Genomic DNA, 23898 nt, shown 5'->3' on the forward strand with positions numbered 1-23898 from the left:
TTTTAGCTGTGTGGTTTCATCGACGGCTCCTCGACAACGGACCAGATTTTTTTTCCGTACGGCAAACCTGCAGAAATGCCGTGTGTACCAGGTCCCCACGTACCACCTTTTCATCAATTTCAAGGCGGCATACTACTGTATTGACCGTGTAAAGCTATGGCAGATCATGGAGGAGAAAAACTTCCCCGGAAAGCGCACAAGATTTATTAAAACAATGATAGACGGTCTGCAGAACTCTGTGAATACACTCCAAGCCGCTCGAAATTCTCCGGAGACTAAGACAGGGTGATGGACTTTGGTACCTGCTTTTGCGCTTGAAGGTATTATGTGCAGAGCCAGGCTTAACAGTCGAGGCACGATATTCGTGAAATCCGGACAATATTGGGAGTACATTTGAAACGGTGCCAGATTTCATCCGCCTGGAACGAGAAGCAACGAGAGTCGGACTGTTGGCGAATGCGTCAAAAACAAAGCACATGCTGGAGGCGGAACTGAGCGTGAAAGGGCTCGCCTAGGAAGCAGTGTCACGATAGACGGGGATACCCTCGAGGTCTTGGACGAATTCATCTACCTCGAATCCTTGCTGACGGCTGACAACAATATTAGTCGAGAAAGGCGTAGGTGCATCATCTGTGAAAGTCGTGCCAACTATGGGCTCCAGTAGCAACTGCGGTGAAGAAAGATTCACCTCGCACACAATTCACTATGTACAAAACGCTCATAAGACCGTTAGTCCTCAATGGGCATGAGACGAGGATTATGCTCGAGGAGGACAGGCAAGCTTTTGGGATTTTCGAGAGCCGAGGACGAAATGCTTCGAATGCGAAGGACGATCTTCGATGGCGTGCAGGGGAACGGTGTGTGGCGGCGAAGAATGAACCACGAGCTCGCCCAACTCTACGGCGAACCCAATATCCTGAAGGTGGCTAAAGCTGGAAGGATACGCTGTGCACGGTATGTTGCAAGAATGCCGGACAACAGACCTGTAAAGATGGTGTTCGCTTCAATCCCGGTCGGAGCAAGAAGGTGTGTGGCGCAGCAAGCTAAGTTGTTGTTGTTCTTAAATGAGGGGGACTTTAACCCGAAGGTCATTCGCCCCTAACAAGCTAAATGGATCGATCTGGTGCACTCGGATCTGAAGAGTCGAGGATGGAGAGATGTGGCCATGAACCGAGTGTTTCGACGAAATATTGACTAGGTTTTATAAAGATAATTGATGTAGAACCAAATAAATAATAATGATTCTAACAAATTTCACATAATCTAGGCGATAGTATGTAATAAACTGCTTACCAAATTTACCATTTATCCGTAACACAATCCTACTTATATTTGTCAATTGCATATCTCAATCGAATACAATCGAAACTCATGCTTATTTTAGCTGCTAAGCACCTGAGATCTCAACACTATCCGGCCAAACCAGCACACTGTGTTTCGATATTTACCAAACTTCCAATAGTAGAGACAGAGCGTTAATGATTAACCGGTCTCAATGATTGATTAAGTGATTAATGATTAAATTCAATTTTATCATGATTAATGATTATGATTAATGATTAAAATTTTTGAAGTCATGATTAATGGTTGTGATTGATTATTAAGCTAAAGTATGATTAATGATTATGATTAATGATTAAATTACAAATTTAGATGATTAGTGATTATGATTAATGATTAAACTCAGTATGATTAGTGATTATGATTAATGATTATGATTAACCCTTACGTGCCTAATATCAAATTTGATCAAAATTTTCAATTTCAAAATAATACGTTTTTTTAATAAACATTTATCGTTTTTATATTGAGAACGTCGCGACCCATTGTGAGCACTATAAAAATCTCGTCCAACAAGTCGTTGGCGAGTAGTGTGTGATTATTGAGTTGAAATCGAATTCAGGTTAACTTCTGCGTTCATGAGTTTTCTCGTGGTGTGTCTCGATTCTCATCAAGAAGACGTGTAAATTTATCGCAAATTTCACTTTTTTACACATTTTCATTTTTCCATTTAATCCAAATGCGAAGTGTATATAACGTTTAGTTTGACGGTAAACGTAATTCCGAAAATATTAGGATTGCTGTTTGTCTATAAAACTAAGGGTATCGGGTAAAATTACAATAGTTCCGAATTCCAGTACTGGGAGTACTGGAGTAGTCCCCCCTAAGAGTCAGTAGCCACTTTCATATCGTGTCCCAAAAGTTATTAACGATTAATCAAGCTTCATTTTTGGCAGACTGAGTCTAAAGAAGTATGGTTCGAGAGCAGAGCGTAAGTTAACCATGATTGAAAAATCACTATGAGAGCTATTTGATTCATATTTGAAGTGTGAATTCGAGAGAGTGATGCATTCGTTGCATACTTAAATGTGTTTTGGGCATCTCAAGTCATTTATTTATTGTTTTTATGATTAATCTTTGATTAATCATTAATCATTCATCAACTAATGATTAAATTCCCGAAAAGATGCACTAAGCGACTTGAAGTATGCAACCAATGGGTTATACTCTAAGACTAGATAATGATGATGATATAACTCATGATTAACAAACAATCCTATATAAAAATCTTTTGAACTTCGTTATGGCAAATTGATCACAGTGTTTAATTATAAATCAAGAATAATTGCTCTGGTTCAAAAGCCAGTATCCTGGAGGTAGTGGTCAATATATTGGATTTGCGAAGCGTAGCTTGTGACACATCCAACTTCATGAATATCAAGTTTTAAACAGATGTCTCAAGCGTTATTGATAAAGAAGGATGCCGGGTTGTTAAGGTTTGTCGATTTCCCGGAGAAAGTATTCAAAATATTGGTAATTGAATTTCAACACTTCACTTCAAGTTAGAAGAGTGTTGAAAACTCATTAGTAAGGCGAGCAAACCCCGGTAAACTCTAATATGCTGCTTATCTTGTGATTATAACATTATCATAGGGGAATAGCTCAAATTTTTGACCAACAAGCATTCTTTGCCAATTTTCGGATTTCTATACAATCCTATATATAAAAGTTTAATGGTATTTGCTCGCCTTCCTAGTGATTACTAGTATTGTTTTGTAAAGTGAAGTGTTAAAATTCAATTAGTTGTTTATTCATACTCCAAAGTGAAAGTAAAGCACTATATTGACAGTTCTGAAACCTAGCTTTCCATATATTAAACTTAATGAATTTTTCAAACCAAGCCATTCTCAAGGGAATTATTAAAGTATCAGATATAAAATTATTCGGGAGAATTTGCTTGTTTAGGAGTATCAAGTTTTATGTATATTCTGAATCTACCTAAAACTATTTTAATAACGCGTTTAATATTAGTATGAAAATCACTTTTGAATTACCCCCGGCAAATTTTTCTTCGAGCGAGCTGTCATTATGTACATTGAAATGTCTTTGAGCAGTTGAGAGTTGATCTTTTGAACAAGCTACAAAGCACTGCAAATATTTCATTACTTCTTCTTCTTTTTGGCATTAACGGACTCACTGGGACAGAACCTGCTTTTCAGCTTAGTGTTCTTAAGAGCACTTCCACAGTTATTAACTCTATGCCCAGGGAAGTCAAGGAAATTGCAAAGAAAGACGTTTAGTGCATAATTTCGGGCATTTAATCATTAGCCTTTGAATGATTTACCATTAATCAATGATTATTTAAAAAAGTAATGATTAAATGGCATTTCCCTCAGGCACCGTCCACAAATTACGTAATGCTCGAAGGGCTCACCGTATGAGCCTCAAATAAAATGTTGAAAATGTTTATACAAAAAGCATTATGGAGAGAGGAGGGCTTTCCCCGGGGTTCAAATTTTTAGCGCTATGTAATGAATGGATGCTACACGCCTTGGCCTATGCAACGAATGAGCCATAAACACTTTACCCATTATTGAAGAGAACAGTTCAAGTTGAAAAGCTTTAAGCATGATTTATTGTTTATAATCATCAAATGTTTAATCAAGATTTACTTAATGCTCTGCTATATTCAGTGGATATCTGCAGGCGATGTTAGATTGCAAACATCAAACGTGAAGATAAACAGCGAGGAGCTTTTGACAGGAATACTAGGGGAAAAAGAATAATTTTTGATCTCGAAAATGTTGCGCCAATTTTCGGAATTTCATACAAAGTATACACAAATCTTATGAACGGCTAAAAAGCTAGTGCTAGGTCGAAATTTGGTGATCTGCCCCTTCATGCAGAATGGTACCACTCACAAGCTTCCAACTGGATCTTCGGATTCGGATCAAATACAACTGACAAAATGCACCGTCTTATTTGAAGGATACATTTAAATAAGGGTATTTTTAGTCTTATGGTAACGTCCGCGGATACCAAGCAAAGCCATGCTATACCTACTTGTTTGGATTTGGAACTTCCTTGGGCATAAACTATCATTGTTCATGTCATAAGAAATAAAAATGCAAAATTTATTTTGGAAGGCAATTTTGTAAAATTTGTTTAATTTTGTTCAATGATTGATTGATGATTGATTAAATGTTTGACTTATGATTAAGATTATGATTACTGAATAAAATTAGCGATCTTTATGATTATGATCAATGATTAATGATTAAATCATAATATTTCAATGATTATGATTAATGATTAATGATTAACTTTTGATTTTTTGTGATTAATGATTAACATTTTTGATTAATCATAATCATTAATCATTAATCATGATTAAATTTATGATTAATCATTAACGCTCTGAGTAGAGATAATAATTATCCACTAACATTCTCTCTCTCCTTTTATTCTTTTCTACATAGCTCGTGGCCGGGCAAAATATGAGATAACGGTACGTCTGGCCAACTCATCACACTTCGAGTTGAACGAGAACGGAGAACGTCAACTGAATGAGAACAGTGCTGCACTGCTCGAAAAACAAGTAAGTAAAAAGATGCTAAGAGACAAAAGGATTTTCGTTTTTAGTTCAACAATGGAAAAGTAAGTCCTTGAAGAAATATTATTTATTGTAAAGATACAGTTTTCCCATCCACCAAATAGTTGATTATAGACGTTATTATGTTACTGGTTTTTTCATAGAATATTTTGCGTAAGATTACTTCTCTCCTCGTCATCCCTTCCGTCAGAAGATAACGATTGACTCAAACGATGAGGAGCGTTGGCAATTGAGTTCAGCACTCGCCTAACGTTACTGTTTCGATCACTCCAGGAGTTCGTTCGATGACCGCTTCCTCCCGATTCGCGAATCGTTGGCATTGGTCCTACCGAACTGGTATTGCCACCTTGGGAGTCCTTCTTCCGGATAGAACTTGGCAGCCGGAACGAACGGGACATGGGTCGCAAACGTTGCATCATCGATCCTCGGTTGCCACTAGTTGATGAGTCCTGCGACTCTAGCAGAGACGTGACCAATTTTTCCAGAAGTTTAAAGTCTGCTGTATTCTTCGAGTTTCGAATAGAGCTGGAGCTTTGCGGTAGATTGTTGTTTCCATTATTAGAACTGGTTCCTGATAGACCAAAGAGGCGTTCAGCGATCTGGAAAGATAACATTAAAACATATCGTGAATGAAATAATTGCAATATAGATCTTTTTGGTTATGTACATCGAAAGAAGTTTTATAGCACGTGTCAGGATATATTTAGAAATTTCGCACATGACTGCCAAAATTAAGAAAACGCCAGCAAAACTCAAACTTAGACTTCGAAACCCATCTTCCTTCCTCCCCATTGAGGATCATAAATCACAAAATACTTGTTCCCAGGCGAATGGCATTGTACCTACATTAGGAGCAGAGCCGGCAGAACGGAAATCAACTCCATCCCTTCGAACCAACTATCCCCATACAGAACATTTGGCACGCGGACGGACTTCCAATGCGAAATGGTGTTTCTCCACGAGGGGCACTTTACCGGCAAATGGCTTTCTTTTCTGTTTCGACGTAGGCTAAAGAGGGGTAAAAGTTTTGTTTTCAAGATTTCTAGCTCAATTCAAACAAATGCTATAAATGACGTGGCAATTCAAATGTTGTATAAGAAAGAGACTCTTACTCCAAACATTAAATAAATCGATTCAGATTTGAAGGTGTTATTTTTGACATGTTGTTGGTTTTTGACAAGAAAATTATAATTTTCTGTCAAATTGGACAAAAAAAGTTTTATTTGAATTTTCATTTCTAGGCCTATCATAAAGATGTTTTGAGGTGTATTGGTTTTTGAATAAATGCTTGAAAACCATTCTTGTCCCATAGTGGGGCAAAAGTACGAGTCATATAATACTTCACAGAAAAACATACAAATTGCCTAAAATCTACATATCATCCATAAATTTAGCGACATATGGCATACTAGTTTCGAATTATTACCCCACCGGTGGGGCAAAAATTCGTTAATGAAAATCAATTCTTAAATTGTTGTAACTGAAACTAATAAAATAAAATTAATACAAGTTTGTCTAGCAAAATAAAAGCCAATCAGTGGAAGGATCACTGTAAGGTATTTATTTCATCGTATTTGTTCTAGTTTTTTTTCTGGATGTATGGATTATTCCACTAAGGTCGAACTTTCGCCCCACCTTTCTCTAACCATCGACCGACGGAATGTCAGAACAAGACGCCGTGAATCTTGGGAGACTCAACCGGTGGCGAGCAAGTTTGATTGGCAATTTTTTAAAATAAATTACTCTCTGGAGCTTTGCCGGTAGGCGGAAGTCAAGCACACTGCTCGGTGGGATTTTCCTTTTTTTCCGCTGATATCGTTCGATAAGTTTTGCTTTTGATTGATGTAATGTTAAGTAAGACTGATGCTTTGCAAGCGTTCATGGAAAACGTTAAGCTACTGTGGTCGAGAAACAAAATAATCGTTATTAAACATCATATGCAACAGTATTCAAAGTAAGCTCTGCTAAGACGCCGATTATTTCTTGATTAGTTTGTAATGCGAGAGAGGAAAAGATCTACTTTTCTTCTTACTAATGGGCTGTGAAGTTTCTTAATTTTTTTTTCCATACCGTTTTGATTCATATTACGGTCAGCTACGGACTTTGAAGTCATCTGACTAAACATCTGTGAAGACTTCTGCGGGGTCCTTATATGAGATTTCTTGTGAAAAATCTTTTGGGAAGATTTCTTTGACAACAGCTTTGAAAGAGACTCATGTGGATAATTTTGCGAAAACCTCTATGAAATAATCCTGCGGAGGCCACTAGGGAGACTTTTGTAGAGATTACTGTAGAGATCTCTATATAAATCCGTTGAGACCAAATTGAAAACTTATGTGTGGAGCTTTATGGAAAATATGTTCTGCAGAGCTTACTTTGAAATCCTGTACGGAGAACTTTGTGGAGAACCCCGTTAAAGCTTTAATGATATCCTTAGTTAGGATTACTAAGGAGACTTCATCTTAGTCGAAAGCTACTTGGGCAACTGATCAAAATTGAAGATAATTTTAGAAGCCTTTTTTATTTGAAGAATATTTGCAGTAATCACTGAAGAAATTTTTGGAAAAAAGCTCGTATCAAAATCGCTGAAAATAATCTTGAAAGATGCTTGAAGGAATCCAAGTAGGAAATTCCTGAAAGAATTCCTGATGTATTTCTGGAAGAAATTCCTGCAGAAATTACTAGAGGAATAATTGTGGAAGATCTTGAAACTAACCTCTCAGAAAAGACTTGACAAATCCATGGAAAACTAAAGGAAGAAACATTATAGGGTACCATGTAGGAACCTGATTAATTTAAAAAGGACTCTCTGAAAGGAACTTCCCAAAGTAATATTTGCATGGGGATTCCAGGGAGAGCATTAAAAAGTCGCGGAAGCAGATTTAGGAGAAAGTCATAAAGAAATCTCTGAACAACCACAACATTATTATTTTTCGACTTTAAAAAAAAAAAAAATTCTGAGGTACTTTGAAATACCCTTAGGCATATTTCTGTTTAAATCTCAAGATAGTGTTTTTTATTTGATTTTTTGATTAATTCTGACTAACAAAATGATTATTAGGAAATGTTTAGGGAATTGTTAAAAAAAAATGATATCCAATTTTCCAGAACAGCTCCTGAAAAAATCCCTTATACAATCAGAATTTAGAATGAATCACTAAAGAAACTTCTTACGAAATTCCTCGATATTTATACTCGGAAAGAACCCTGAAAGGTAACCGAAGAGATAAATGCGGAATAATTTCTAGAGGAATTTGTATATAATTCCTTGAAACAGTTTCTTGATCCATTTATAAACAATATATGAAAAAATTCAAGAAAATTCTGGCTGAGTCCCTTTCAGGATTTAGAATCCCGAAAGGGTTTCCGTATTTGTCGTTAGAGCGTTTCTTGAAAAACTACTACTGAAAGTATTTTTTAAAGATTTTCTCAAGAGTAATACCTGAAGAATGAATTGTGGTTTACGTATAAATTTCATCGTTAACGATATTTTAGGGATTGAAGCTTAACCTTCCTAATACATTAAGAAAAAGATACACATTATGCATTAAAAGTCAAAAAGACCCTTGACTTTAAAACGCTCTGAAAAATCCATTTTTGAATCGATTTTCGTTCTTTTAGCCTTATATGAAAGAAATATAAAAAAACTCTAAAATTTGGGTTTGGCCATTCTGGGCACAAGGAAACCTTGAACCTGTTCATATTCAGCAGCTCATACCTACACATTTTTAAAACGACGGTTCAAATTTCATGATTTTTCATTATGATTTGCAAGAGCACCAAGACGACCAACATTGTGAACGTTTTCATCATGTGACGGCTCAAAATACACGATTTTGCATCCAGATGTAAATAGACCCCATGCTTAATACCTAGCATTACGTTCCTACTGGAACAGAGCCTGTTTCTCAGCTTAGTGTTATCATAAACATTTCCACAGTTATTAACGGAGAGCTTTGTCATTTGACCATTTTTCCCTATTTATAACGTTTGGAAAGCATAAAGATACTTTATTCCTGGGTAGTCGAGAAAATTTCCAACCTGGAAAGATCCGCGACCGGAGGGATTCTGAAACTTTCCTCCATAGTCCTTACAGCAATTTCTTCACTAGGGCTTTTGCCAGAGATTCCCTCAGAAAGTATTTTTTTCGTCATAATACATTTTCAATCGATTCCAAAATGTTTACAGGAATGTTTTAGCAATTCTTCTAGGAGTTTTTCCAGGAATTCCATAAGAGATTCCAGCAAAACAATATTTACAATGATTCCTTTAGATATATCAGAAAAAATACCTGGAGGAATGTCTGAATTGATTCCTCCAAAGATTCCTCCATTTAAAGTTTTACTTGGATTCTTCCAGGAATTTTACCCAGATGTCCTCTAAGATGTGTTTAAGGAATTCTTTCAGGATAGCTCCGGAATTTCTCCAGAAATTATTAGCCTTAGAATGCTAATGTCGCGACTGTTCGTGTGACCAACATCTAGTTTGCTGCGATGTGACAGCGTGAGTACCGGGCCTCAAAGCGTCAATGGCCAAAACAAAACATTCTCTGTTGCGTAGGATCGATCAATTAATGAAAAATAACAATTAAAGTAATAATTAGTTAAATCAATTTTGTGACAACAGAGCCACTAGCGTGCTATTACTAATATTTCTATTTTCTAGACAGACCATAGCTAGCACAGAAATAAACGCTGTGTATAATAACGGTTTTCAGCTGAAGGTGGCTGGGTTCAGTAGAAGCATTAACCTAAGAATGCTAATGTCGCTACTGTTCGTGTTACCAACATCTAGTTTGCCACGCGCTGACAGCTTGAGTACCGGTCCTCAAAGTATCAAAAAAATTTTAAAATCATCCACTACAACATGGCATCGAACAAACAATGAAAAGATACAGTTAAAGGTGATAATAAACTAATTCAGTTTTGTGAGAACAGCGCCATTAGCGTTCTACTACTAATATTTCTATTCTGGGTTCGAACATCGTGCTGATTTCCTTGACGTTCCTGGGCATAGAATATCTCCCATAGATTATCAGCCTTATTCTTGTTTATGGCGTATTGAATCTTATTCGTTCGAATCCATGTACCATCTAATTTTGCTGGCGTAAACGATTTTCGAACAAAAGTATACCTGGGTGAAAACTAATAATTTCTTTGAGTACCAGAAATCGTTTAAATATGAGCGGTTCCATTTGAATTCGAATGTCGGTTTACTTTTGTATTCTTTGATTTGGCTGAAATTTGGCATATGCTTTCTTTATACCCAAAAATGCCTATTTGCATCATCGGTTCGCCATTTTTACCCTAGCGTTACTTTTGAGAAGGGCCTAAGAAAAAAAGCCTTAACAATTTTCAAAAAATTAAAACTCAGATACTATTTGTCTGATCGGTTTGGTGTCTTCCGCAAAGTTTTAGGTTATTGTTGGAACTATCTGGAAAAAAATAAACACAGTAAAAAAAAATTTTTTTTTATTTGGAAAATTAAGCTTAAAAATCCATTTTCACACAAAACGTTTTCTTGATTTTTTTTTATTTTTTTATATTTTAAAGTAGACAAAAAATGGAGTCTTTTGCACAGTGGGTCAAGATGGAGAAATCATGGACAAAAAAGTTATGATTTTTTGAAAAAAGGTGAATTTTTGAAAATGGTCATAATAAACTTTTTAAATATTTTTCAACTCGATTTTATGAAAGTACGCAAAATTTACAACAAAAAAGGTATACGAAAAAATCAGGCTAACTTTTACCGTTTTAAAGATACAGCGATTTTAATACAAAATTATGATATAATTTTCAATTTTCGGTCATTACAATATAACTTAGAAACGGTTTGTCCGATCAGTTTGGTGTCTTCCGCAAAATTTTAGGTTATTGTTGGAACTATCTGAAAAAAATATACACAGTAAAAAAAAATTGTAATTTTTTTTATTTGGAAAATAAAGCTTAAAAATCCATTTTCACATAAATCGTTTTCTTGTTTTTTTTTTTATTTTTTTATATGTTGAAGTAGACAAAAAATGAAGTCTTTTGCACAGTGGGTCAAGATGGAGAAATCATGGACAAAAAAGTTATGATCAAAAAAAAAGGTAAATTTGTTGAAAATGGTCATAATAAACTTTTCAAATGTTTCGATAGCAATTAGCAATATTTTCTCTTATACCTTTTTTGTTGAAAATTTTGCGTATTTTCATAAAATCGGGTCGAAAAGCATTCAAAAAGTTTATTTAGACCATATTGAAAAATCAACCTTTTTTAAAATATTATAACTTTTTTGTCCATGATTTCTCCATTTTGACCCACTGTGCAAAAGACTTCAATTTTTGTCTACTTTAACATATAAAAAAATAAAAAAAATCAAAAATAAAATTTTTGAGAAAATTGATTTTTAAGCTTTATTTTCGATATATAAAAAATTACAACTTTTTTTTTACAGTGTATTTTTTTTTCCAGATAGTCCCAACAATAACCTAAAATTTTGCGGAAGATTCCAAACTGATCGGACAAACCGTTTCTAAGTTATATTATAATGACCGAAAATTGAAAATTACAGTGATACCTCCATGAGTCGATGTTCCATGACTCGATATCGACTCATGGAACCAAACTAAAAACAGAATTTCATGGTTACTATGATGGTCCCTAGAAGCCACTTTCCAAAGGATTGCTATTCCATGACTCGATATTTCCATGAGTCGATGGTCCCTTCAATATCGACTTATGGAGGTTTCACTGTATATCATAATTTTGTATTAAAATCGCTGTATCTTTAAAACGGTAAAAGTTAGCCTGATTTTTCCGTATACCTTTTTTGTTGTAAATTTTGCGTACTTTCATAATATCGAGTTCAAAAATATTTAAAAAGTTTGTTATGACCATTTTCAAAAATTCACCTTTTTTCAAAAAATCATAACTTTTTTGTCCATGATTTCTCCATCTTGACCAAGGGGTGGATCACTTGTTCGGTGCACATCTAATGTACATCGATTTGCATTAAATGCATTTTTTCGACATATGCATCAACTTAGCCCTGGCTCGTAGTATCATAGTAACGCGTCATTGTTTGTTGTGGAAGTTTGATAATTGTTATATTCTGCACTGATTCTTTTTCAACTAATCCCAAATTTCATTTGTTTCAGATAAACAAGCTAGATTACAGTTGTGTAACTATTAAACGATAAAATATATTAAGATGAAGATTTATCGAAGCCAAACCTAAAGAACCAGACAAACGTTTGTGCTGAAAATTTAACTCACTGGACACCACATGGGAGAGAAAAACCGATAATGTTTTTTTAGCATCATAATTTTTAAGGACTACAATAACGATCTACAGATATGTTGGATGTACTGTGAAAAATATATGATTGATTGCTGGTATGCATTGTCCCACCTAATCAAGATTAATCAGAACCCTTGAAACTTCCTTCCCGAGGAACTTACAGCTTTTGACTTATTGGTAGGAAATAAAATCCGCATCGATTCTCAAATCAAAGTCAAAACATAACATAACATTATTTGTTTCAATAACTTGTTTTATTTCTTGTAATGTTGGTTGGAGATCTTGGGGACAAGAAAGGTACGATAAGCGCTTAAGGTTGATACTCTCCTCCTTCCAGTCTCTCTGCCAGAATGAATGTTTCTTTATCAGAACTTTGAATCACTGCAACGTTTGGATTAGATCAAGAGAGGTAAAGGAGCCCCTATTTGTGTATGGGCCGTCGAATCCCGAGGAGGAAAGAATAACTCGCCAATAACTTATGCATACCATATTTTGGTATCATACCACAATTAGGTATTATTCAGTTATCAATACCTCATTTTGGTATTATAATGGTATTTAAAAAAATGTTTAAAACAATTAAAAATACTTCATTTTGGTATTCGACAGCTATTGAGGACTGCTGGAGGTATTGAACTAGTATTGAAAAATTTATCTTTTATATGAAAATCCATCAAGTATTATTGAGGTATTACAATACCTGATCTAATTATCAGCTTGATATTTGTAGAATATGCAGATGTTATTATTTGAGGTATTTTACCTCTTATGCAGGGCTCATTCATATCTCATTCAGGTTGTAAGTCTTGGAAATTATCTGGTATGGAATACCTCAATTTGGTATTCAGTAGTTATTTTCTTCTGCTCGGAATATCAGACCTTGCCCTGAAGACCACAACTATAAAAACAACGCCTTTGGGTACTCTGCCACTGCTCGGTCCAACTTACAGTTTTACAGGAGATAACGGTGATGGATTTGTACTTGAGTTTAGGTCATTAGTGGATAAAGGATTAGGATAATATCTATTCCACATAGGAGAGTGAAGTCCAAAATGACAATATCCGATGCTCCACTGAATCCGAGGAGTGTGAGCAGCTACTTCGAAGGGTCCATTCCACAGCTGGGCAAAAGTATTAGGGTTTTGCAGGCCTGGATCAGAAAATAGCAACTTTTCACCCATGAGTATGTGGGAGGCTTCACTCTTTGTCAGTCAGAGTGAAAGCTGACCAAGGCCGGTTACGACAGGGAGTGGTAAATTTGTTGGGTGAACAGCAGCTTTTCTTGATATTATTAAAAAATGAGTTTGACATTCCGACAAGGATAACAAATAAACATTGAAGCAAGCCATGAATTGAAAATTTTCTGAGTGTGCATTTAAATGCATTTAAATAATTTCGATGCATCAGAAGTGATCCACCCCTTGATCTTGACCCACTGTGCAAAAGACTCAATTTTTTGTCTACTTTAACATATAAAAAAAAAATCAAAAATACGATTTTTAAGAAAATTGATTTTTTAGCTTTATATTCGATATATAAAAAATTACAAAATTTTTTTTACAGTATATATTTTTTCCAGATAGTCTCAACAATAACCTAAAACTTTGCGGAAGGCACCAAACTGATCGGACAAACCGTTTCTAAGTTATAATTTTTTGAAAATTATTAAGGATTTTTTTCTTAGGCCCTTCTCAAAAGTAAGGCTAGAGTCAAAATGGCGAGCCGATGATGCAAAAAGGCATTTTTGGGCATAAAGAAAGCATGTGCAAAATTTCATCCACATCAAAAAATATAAAAATGAAATTTGGGAAAAAAGTCGTCATTTTCTGTGGAACCGCTCATATATACTATACCTACGAAAAAAAAAGTTTAGTTCAAAATGTAAAATTCATATGTTATAAACGTTAATGGTGAAACTTGACTATCGGGGCATTATGGAATTTGTTTATCGGGTTAAATGGACTTAGAAATTGAGTGTTAGAATAGAGACGCGTATTATATGCAACAACAATTTATTCCATGATTGTTTTATTTGGTAGATTTTTTTCAGATATTCCACGAACATTTTTATTGCCACAAAACATAGGATAAAATATTGTGAAGTAATGCATAACAGAGTGTTAAAGATCAGGGTCCGTATAATATAGCCTTGTTCTAAACGGTGCAATAATAGTTGGCCTCCGTGAAATGATCCATGCCTCCCACAGCGCTACAGAGGTGGTGTTCCTTTTCGATCATGACGCCAATGCCATAAGCATGCATAATGCATATTTGATAAAATATCATTCCATTTTCGTAGGAAAAGAAAAAGGAAATTGATTGCGGATGTAATAAAAAGATGATTACATTAACGTTTATATAGAATACATGAGCAAATTCAACTGATTCTCAATAACAGGTGTAGTAGTGCGCAGAGCAACAACCATAGACAACTTGAATTCTGAATAAAAACTCTGTTCACACAACATCGTGTACCATTTTGATAAATATTATCACTTGTTAACCATTGACGCGCACTTCGTGAATTCGCGATGAAAAGAAAACAGTGTGCGTTGCTAGGCCAACCAGCAATGCTTGTTATCCCCCTGCAGCTTAGTCTACCTTGTTGAATTAGTCACAAATAATTCAGAAAAGTGATGCAGTATTTTCACAATAGAAATATTAGTAGTAGAACGCTAATGGCGCTGTTCTCACAAAACTGAATTAGTTTATTATCACCTTTAACTGTATCTTTTCATTGTTTGTTCGATGCCATGTTGTAGTGGATGATTTTAAATTTTTTTTGACACTTTGAGGACCGGTACTCAAGCTGTCAGCGCGTGGCAAACTAGATGTTGGTAACACGAACAGTAGCGACATTAGCATTCTTAGGTTAATGCTTCTACTATTTTCACCGAACTGATAGGATCAAATCAAAGCCTTATTGGATTGAAAAATAAGGATCGTGCATTCTCTTTCTCGTTGTTTTATGAATCAAATCAACGCAAAGCAAAGGCAAATTTGAAGACTACCCTAAATGCGAAGGAGATGTGCACGAGTATATTTTTTCTGGACTGCACCCTGGCAGTGGTGACTCGCAATGTGCTTTGGGATGCGTGGTATCGAGTTGTCTCATTTTCACTCTTTGCGTTCCTGCAAACAAATGCTACAAATTCCTCAAGAACTCAGGAATTCTCCCAGAGCTACCACCAGAGTTCTTCCAAGAGTTCTTCTTGTAATTCCATCAGGAATTATCCTAAGAATTACTTCAGGGATTATTTTGGGAAAATCTCCACGAAAACTTCTCCAGCAAATTAATTCCTTTAGGGAAATTTCTTCATGGAATTCTCCAGAGATTTCTTCTGACATTTCTCCAAGAATTATTATAGGGATTTCTCCAGAAAAATCTCTACAGGGTTTTATATAGGGATTTCTCTACAAATTCCACCAGCAAAATCTCTACACTGATTCTTAGTGGGATAACTCCAAGGCTTCTCCGGGAATTCTTACAGAAGCCCTTTAGCTTGTTTTAGCACGTTTTCAGAAGTTAGGAAAAGTTAGAAAATTTCAGATTTCTATCTCTTTTCTTTAGAAAGTTACGGCTCATTTAGCATGACGATTGGCCAAAAATGACCCCAATACACAAGGAAGGTTAAGTAAGAAAAGTTTAAATATGTAAGCTTTTTCAGCTTCGGCTAAGCCTCTCGTTTAGGTTGCATAGATGCCTTTACCTAGATCGTTCAATCTTCTCCACTCTTCCAACAATGATTTTTTGTACAGGAATTATACAGGAATCCTTTGAGGATTTTTTTTTTGGTGAAATTTTAAACGTTTCCTAGAAAAGCGGAGATATCATTTTGGGCAAGCCTGTAGGAATAATTGCATAAAAAACTATAGACATTCAAACAGGGAGCACTTTAAGGATACGTCAAATTCATGAAGAAATCCTTGGAGGTGTTTTTAATAAAACCCTTAGAGATTCCCAGAGTAACTCCTTGGCGAATCGTAGCAGGGATATTCAGGATTTTTTTGCGGAAGTTGCAGAAAATTCTATGAGGAAATTTTGAGTCAAATCTAAAAACTTTGCAGGATGACACTTCCTGCTTAAATCCCTTGAGGGAATAAAAAAAATCTAATTCAGACTTATTCACCGTAGATTCTGAAGGAATCCCTGGATGTTGCTACGTTTCTGGCATGAATTTTGGAGCAATTTGTGAAACGAGCTTCTGAATTTGGTCCTGCATGCTTTTAGGAGTTCATGATGAATTCTTAGAAATTTCTGGGGAAGTTCTTTCGTTTCTCGGAATGAAAGTGAAATTGGGACAAAATATGTATAAATTCCTGCGAGAATCTTTAGAGAATTGTTGGGAAGAATTTTTAAGGTACAACTGAACAAATCTAAAAAAAAACTTGAGTATTTCTGAAGATCTCTCTTTGAAAAAATCTGTGAATCTGTGAATGAATTTCTGGAGAAATCTGTTGAAGAAGTCTTAGAAGACCATAGTAACGGCATCGTTGGAAACATTCTGAAATTGCTGGAGAAATTTTTAAAGGAATTTCTAGGAGATCTTTCTGAAAGTCCTGTAGAAATCGTTGCAGATAACCAGAAAATTAGTTCTTGGTATAATGACTGCTAGTATCTTTGAAGGGGCCTTCCTTATCCGATTGGTTGGAGTCCACGGTAACAAAGCAAAGCCATCCTGAAGGTGTCTTGGTTCAATTCCTGGTCCAGCATCTTTTCGTTATGGAGTTTTCCTTATGGACATAGAATACCATCGTACCTGCCATACGATATTGGAAACCGAAAATGGCATCTATGGTAAGAAAAGCTCTCAGTTAATGACTGTGGAAGTGTGCATTGAACACTAAGCTAAGGACACACTAAGGACGTAATGCCAAGAAGAAAAACTCGATTGCTTCTAACCCCCTCAATGATGTCCAGTCAACGGTTGACTAAATAACGACATCTTTGATGTAGATTTATCAAGTCATCAGAACACACAATTATATTACAATTCATCCAGCGTTTAGCATTTGTAATAATTTAATTTATTTTCATAGAAATATGTAGCGTTCATACTGCAGTACACTGATTGCAAACGCGAAAACACAAGTTGACTTCTTTTCCCCCGAACATGATGCATAAATCTCCCTCGGCAATGTCAACTGAATGGGAATGTCATGTGGCATTGTTTTCCGCAACTCAATCACAAAATTATCTGCTCACATAAAATAACTAATGACACCACTTGAGCGAAGGGCATATCTGAGCCAAAAACAATCCCTTAAACGAGAGCGCTAGCTGTCTTTCCGCACCAACGACAATAAAAGCTAATATGAGTGACATCTTGTACTATTAGCTTTTTGTGGGACGCATTTTTATCGCTGTGCTCTCAGAGCACTCGCTGTCGTCATCCGCTTGGCCCCAATAAGAATGCAGCGCTGATAAATGCATCCCCATTATGCACAGTTTGCTTCCCCTTTGTTGGTCGTTACGAATTATTTGTACCGCTTCCTGCTGGTATGGATAGTTTCTTTTAGCGATGGCACTGGATAGAAATCGTCGAGTTGCTACATATAGTTCCTCTTGGAATTACGTCCCCAATGGGACAGAGCCTGACTCTCAGCTAAGTTTTAAAAGAGCACTCTTACAACTTTCAATTGAGAGCTGCTTAGTCAAAGTTTCCGAATTTGAACTCGTATAAGGTCGATTTACTATTAGTCGATCTCTTGAGCACAAATATTGAGCCTTGAAAGTGAGATCATTTGAATGGCAAAAATTGAAACATTTCGTTTGAAATGTTTCCCATACAATATCGAGTTTCTGGAATTTGAAGCTGTTTGTAATATTAATTAATATGGATTATAACAGTAGTTCATGGAAATTTTAAGAACGTCCTAGACATCTCCCTTATTACGACTTTGCTTCATAGTCTCGAAAGATATCACTTGGCCTATGGGAGGCCACGAGATGTTTCGCATTGTTTCCAACAAATAATAAAAACAGAAGCATCCATCTCCTGCTGAGTGCTGCTGAACCGATATAGCTTCTTGGAAAATGTACTAAGGAAACCGAACAGTAGTGTTTGAGTGAAATTTATCCACAAAGGAGCAAGAACTATTACGAACGGCACGTGCGGAAAAGGTTAAGTCTTCAATGGACGCAGTGTCTCCCCGCCTAATGGATTACAACCAAATTGTATACCAATTATATCGAAATTTGTTACAAATAACAAATGTTGTTAAATTTTTATAAGAAACACACCAAGTTGGTGGAACAAACTAGAGATGGGCTCATTTTAATGAACGGATCCGATCCCAATCACTCATTTGAGTGAACCGGTATTTTTAAACGGTTCAGTGGCTCAGCGGTTCGCAATATTGGATCATTTAAGGTAACTCTTTCGGCACTCATCGCATCAAAACAGCGGCGCCACCGTATATGTGATTTAACATTATGACAACATCGCTGTTATGTCAAACACACAAGACTACGGTGGCGCTATCTGTGCTTTTCCTAGGGGCCGTTTTGGTTATCTTAATGATCCATTGAACCGAGTAAACGAAAAAAGAGCAGTTGACTCCCGTTGCGCGACATACGATTTTCCTTTCGTATATTTCTCTCTCCAATTCTTCGTACATTCTTCTCCAGAAGCTAACGATACACTCGGCTGATTTCCCATACCCGAACGAAAAGGAAGAAGTCAAAAATGTGCTTGCCATTCAAGTGGATACTTTTTCTCTCTATCTCACACCTTCCTGTGTGCAAGTGAGAGGGGCGAATTTGTCCTTCCATGCACTTCATCACTACAAAACAACAAAATTCTTCAAAAGGACAACACAACTATCGCAACGCTCTCCGTCAGCAACTGTCTTAGCTGCAGTTGCTCAATGCTCCCAATATGATCCAAACGAACGCGCTCAACAATGACACGCTTCAAAAACTTTCCCCCCGTTGTTCTAACGTGATGAAAACGAGTGCAAATCGTGACAAATGTGCGATTGCGTTTTTATAAAGTTCCGCGTGCGCGCATTTTTTCCATCTCATTTTCCACTCGACATCAGCAATAATTGCACGTCATTCAAAGTGAACGAAAGGCGACGTCTTTGACCCATTCGAATCCCTACAAATGGGTGCCATCGGAAATTAGAAATGGGGGCAAAACCTAAACTTTTATCATTGCATTCGCGCGTCCCGCGCCTTCACGAAGGGCAACCCTTGGCTATGACCAGTGGCGTAATCAGATAGAATTCGCACTTTCATCCTACAACAATGCAACAGTGGTTTTAAAAATTTGTTTGGGCTGTTTCAAATTTAAGACTAACGAAATTTGTTATTAATTGCTTACTATCCCAAGAAGCCATCCTTACATGTTTACAAATCCTCCCGAGACCAAAATCCTGGTTGCACTACTGGCTCTGACTGTTGAGCACTTCCCTTCTGCATGGCACTTTAGAAAAGTCGAAAACAGAGAACGTCAGTTGCACCATCCCAGGTCGAACAGCGGCAGAAGCAATCGCCATAAATATCCGCTATTATCATCTCTTAACGCTTTGCTCCAATCCCGGCTGTTGATCGGGCAGCGATTGGGAAGGACTTATTTATAGGTGTTTTGCAGTTGTTCGGAATCGATGCACCAGGGTTGGATGAGTTGAACGAGTTTAGGTCGAATAGCTTCGATGTTACTTGGATGTTTAATGGGAATTTCATGAAGAAAAAAAAATATACAAAGTTACTGGAATGATGTTGAATATTATTGTTTTGGATTTCAAAAATAAATACGATAGAACTTTGATGTAATTGTTCCTATACTCTGGGTAGTCATGTCATATATAAAAAAGCAGAAAAATTGCCAGCTGCTTATTTGAAAATATTGTACTATTTAAACAAGGATTCCGTAAATCCGTTTCCAGCATTGCAAAAATAAAATGCAAACATTTATAAAACCACCAAATTGTGCATTTCCCCATCCATTTTTTTCACGCATACCAAACCTTAGACATCTAATTCGACTTATTCGACCTAATGCGTTTTGACGTTTCGTACAACAGTCAAAGAACATACATACCTCACTGGCGGCGTTGCCCGAATAACTCATCCGTTTCACCTTTCGGTAGGTGTCATCGTCTACGGCTTCCTTCAGTGCCTGCTCCAGAGCCGTTTCCAATCCACGTGCCTTCGGATGGTTTTCCACTTCGGCATAGCTGTAAAATCGAACGGAAGCATGGGATTGAGAGGTATTAGAAATATTTCAACATTGCTTGTCGTAGTCGTCGATGTTTGAGAATGGAACACACCGGATGTGTTGGCTAGAATAGATCGGAAGGATAAAGATGCTACGCCATATCGCTTCCAGGTGCGGAAGATTGCACGGTGCACTATCAAGCTAGCAATACTCGCACATAAAAAGTTGAGCCGCTGAATCGGATGCGATTTTTAGATCAACATAAGCTGCACGGGAAAAATATTGTTTCGTTAAAAATAGTTTCATTCAACCCATGGAAGCTCTACTTTTGTTTGTAGCTGTATTAGAACTGAAAAGTACTGTACCTTTAGTGTACACCGTGTCTAATATATTCTTACATCACAATCATACATACGTTATAATCACCATTGATGTGAAATACGAAATATTTTCACCTTGAATTTGTATTTGTCATTTGTCAGTGGTCATTAAAATTATCACAGTTGGTATAAAATGAGAAACGATTCTCATAAAGTCCTCTTTTGTTTTTGTTGGATCGTCCGAAACTATATTCCAACGAAATTGTTCTATCTGAAGGTATTGAAATTCTTCAATGCTCTTTTTACAGAGGGTCATCCCTCAGGAAGTCGATGCAATGACCCTCAAGTAGCAGGCGAAAGCAGAAAAAACTAAATACCAACCTGCGATTCCCGTGAAAGTTGTTCTTCCGCTTGGTTGGTAGAAAAAGAGCCAAACGAAATCGAGACATCTGCCAGCTGGGGGATGGTTTCATTGGCCGGGAACAAAAAGACTCCGATCGGAAACTTAATAAATATTTGCACTGCTACTGCTTGAACGGACTCAAGGGGGCTCCATGACTTTTGCTAGCACTCTCAGTGTAGAAGTTGTGCACAGGTTGAGAGCACTGTGGGCAACAAATGTTCAGAAACCTGCAACCGCACCGTGATGGGGTTTCAGCGAAAAGCACCTTGGCTAAATGGTAGAATTGCGAAATAAACAAGGTTTCATCGCGAGAAAGGTAATTCTTTGTAATAGGTATTTTTAATCGTACATAAACCAGTTTAAAATGAAAACGCAAACAGGCTTCTGACAATTTGCCCTTGCTGTGTTTTTGCTTCATTTCTTGGAACTGATGTACATATCATAATTAAATGGATAAGCCATATTCAGTCAGCTTTATATTGTTCTGATAATTGATGAAATAGTTTGAGGGATAGAAACTGTATGATATTTATCTAGCTTGCTCATTTTAATTTGCAAACAAAATTCAAACTCATATGCAAGTCTAAAATCAAATAGCTAAACTTGGAAATCCATCCAAAAATCAAATGTTTGCTGAAACCTCCGGGCAAAGGTATCTGGAAAGAGAATTTCACGTATGTGGGATTCGTTTAACAAAATGAAGTTCTCACCTTCGAAGGTTGTATGAAAATTCGTAGAATAATACCAAATAGACTTCAACCCGTAACGTGATTAGTTCACCTTCTCGTGGTGCGTTACGGAGTAAGATCTATCAATTTGAACCCTAGTCTCATCTTGTTTATTGGGCTAGGGTAATATCACATAACTTAAGTAGAACTCGAGCTCAAAATAGTTATACCCATTTTAATATTTGCTTGCTGGTATAAGAACATCGAAATGTCGAATGAGTTATACCACCAATACATTAATCGGCATTGTATTGAAATGAACCAAAGATAACATATATCCAGAGTGGCAACGAAGAGAATGGCAATAAATATTGTTGTTCAACTTTAGAATATTATTTACGCCACTCATATACGAGATAAATGAGTCAATGTGTAAGGTATATGTGTTGTTCCTAGCATATGGTATTATTTAGGTGAATGAAGTGAAGGATTTAGGAAAGCAAAAGCTTTTTCACGTTATGAAACAAGAAGTATTTTAATAGGAAATATTATTTCCGATAAGATCACATTCTGTAATAATGAAACATAACTATTTGAGAGTCAGGCATAAAACAATTACATTTCATGAAAAAATAAATTATATTGACCTTCTGACATTGCTTCCCAACATTGACGAACGTTCGCCGATCTTAATGTCAGCAATCTTTGCAGCAACTAGTCTACTGCTCGAATCATATGGTTTTTGTTTACCATGGACAAAAGCACGAGTTCATTATTTGACGTTTTAGCGGTGCCGTGTTTTTAACGTGACCATGACAACGAGTGAGTTCGACACCGCGCAAATGTCAAATTAGAGAACTCGTGCATTGGTCCATTGGCAATACAGTTTGATGTCTTCTATGGAACTTTGCACTGGTTCACTATTTGACGTTTTATGCCGTTGTCATGGTCACGTAAATAACACGGCATCGCTCAAACGTCAGATTGTGAACTCGTACATCGGTCCATACTAGAAATACCACTTGCCAGCAGCTGGAAGTGGGTACAACTTTTAAAATTGGCTGTCACTTCTAAGTTCCACATGTGTTATGTGGTAATATCAAAGACAAATTAAAGACCTCCATGTCCCTTGCAGTTGCCCAAAATTTTATGGCTCATAAGGTAATCTAGAATGCCGTGAAAAGTGTACTGAGATCTGTCAAACTTGGGTACCTTTTGCACTAACGAGGGACCAAATGCAGTACTAGAAGTGGTACCCAATCTGAGCCCGAGTGCGACGGACCTGGTAATATGTTCTGGTCATACAAGGATTTGCGGTACACAGTCTGTGTTTTCTGACAACAGTTTCTGAAATTGAATCTATTTTTCCTAGCAGATGATTAAAAACTCGGAGTTGATCAGTCCCAAGACTACACTTGAAGCCAGGACAACTTTCATGAGTATTAACTCAACAAGCAAAAAAACCGTTCTCGTATCCGTCAACAGCAGACGTGAACTCGTCAACAAGCAAAAATACACCGTGAACTAGATCATGTATCCACGGTAGAAACAACAAGGTAGGCTCTTTCCACGTGTAAACAACGATTTTCCATCAAAACATGTGTCGTCATTTCTATCGTCAAGCATAAGGCCTTGAGGATAGTAAAGGAGAGCAGGCCTTGCTTTCTTTTGCACTCGTTAGAGTTTGCGATAGGAATGACGTCACTGCCAAATGTCATTCTTCGGAGTATAATACCTTGCTTTTTTACCGTGTCATGTATCTATGAACGCGTTGCCTAGTTCCGAGAGCGTTCATGTAAACATGATGGTAGTTCACGGTGTATTTTTGACAGTTCACGTTTTCCAGAACGCTTTTTTTAGCGTGTGTTAAGTACTGGTAGTTCAAGGACTCACGTGAATTCTGATTCCTAAAAAAATATCCTGGCTTGATTCGGTTTTGCTGCTGGTACAAAGCCCCTTTTTCTAGTATTTTTCTGGGACTAAACTAAAAGTGAAACAAGAATGGGAATAGAGTTTTGTTGCAAAGTCAAATGTCAGTAGTACCGATTTTATTCCTTAGAAATTGATTCAAATATGTTGGCTGAGGGGCACGCTTCGCTGAGATGTCAGTCTCTATGAAGCGTGTAAATAGCGGGATCTTTTCATCACATTCGATATTTATCAATCT

General features: G+C 36.6%; 2 protein-coding genes across 8 annotated transcripts in view; one reads left to right on the top strand and one right to left on the bottom strand.

The window, feature by feature from the left end:
- Window positions 1-23898, top strand: part of LOC5563749 — a 636451-nt gene that overhangs the window by 180004 nt on the left and 432549 nt on the right. The window contains exon 5 of the mRNA XM_021845713.1: window positions 4761-4879. Coding sequence (XP_021701405.1) covers window positions 4761-4879 — 119 coding nt within the window. The remainder of the gene's footprint in view (window positions 1-4760; window positions 4880-23898) is intronic.
- LOC5570300 overlaps window positions 4944-23898 on the bottom strand; it is a 124758-nt gene continuing 105803 nt past the window's right edge. For all 7 annotated transcript variants that reach the window (XM_021845720.1, XM_021845719.1, XM_021845718.1 and 4 more), the window contains 2 exons: window positions 20224-20359; window positions 4944-5493 (listed from right to left, as the gene is read on the bottom strand). In XM_021845720.1, the coding sequence (XP_021701412.1) occupies window positions 5032-5493; window positions 20224-20359 (598 nt within the window). In that variant the 3' untranslated portion in view covers window positions 4944-5031. The remainder of the gene's footprint in view (window positions 5494-20223; window positions 20360-23898) is intronic.

This window comes from Aedes aegypti, chromosome 2 (assembly GCF_002204515.2).
Source record: "Aedes aegypti strain LVP_AGWG chromosome 2, AaegL5.0 Primary Assembly, whole genome shotgun sequence".
NCBI lineage: Eukaryota > Metazoa > Arthropoda > Insecta > Diptera > Culicidae > Aedes > Aedes aegypti.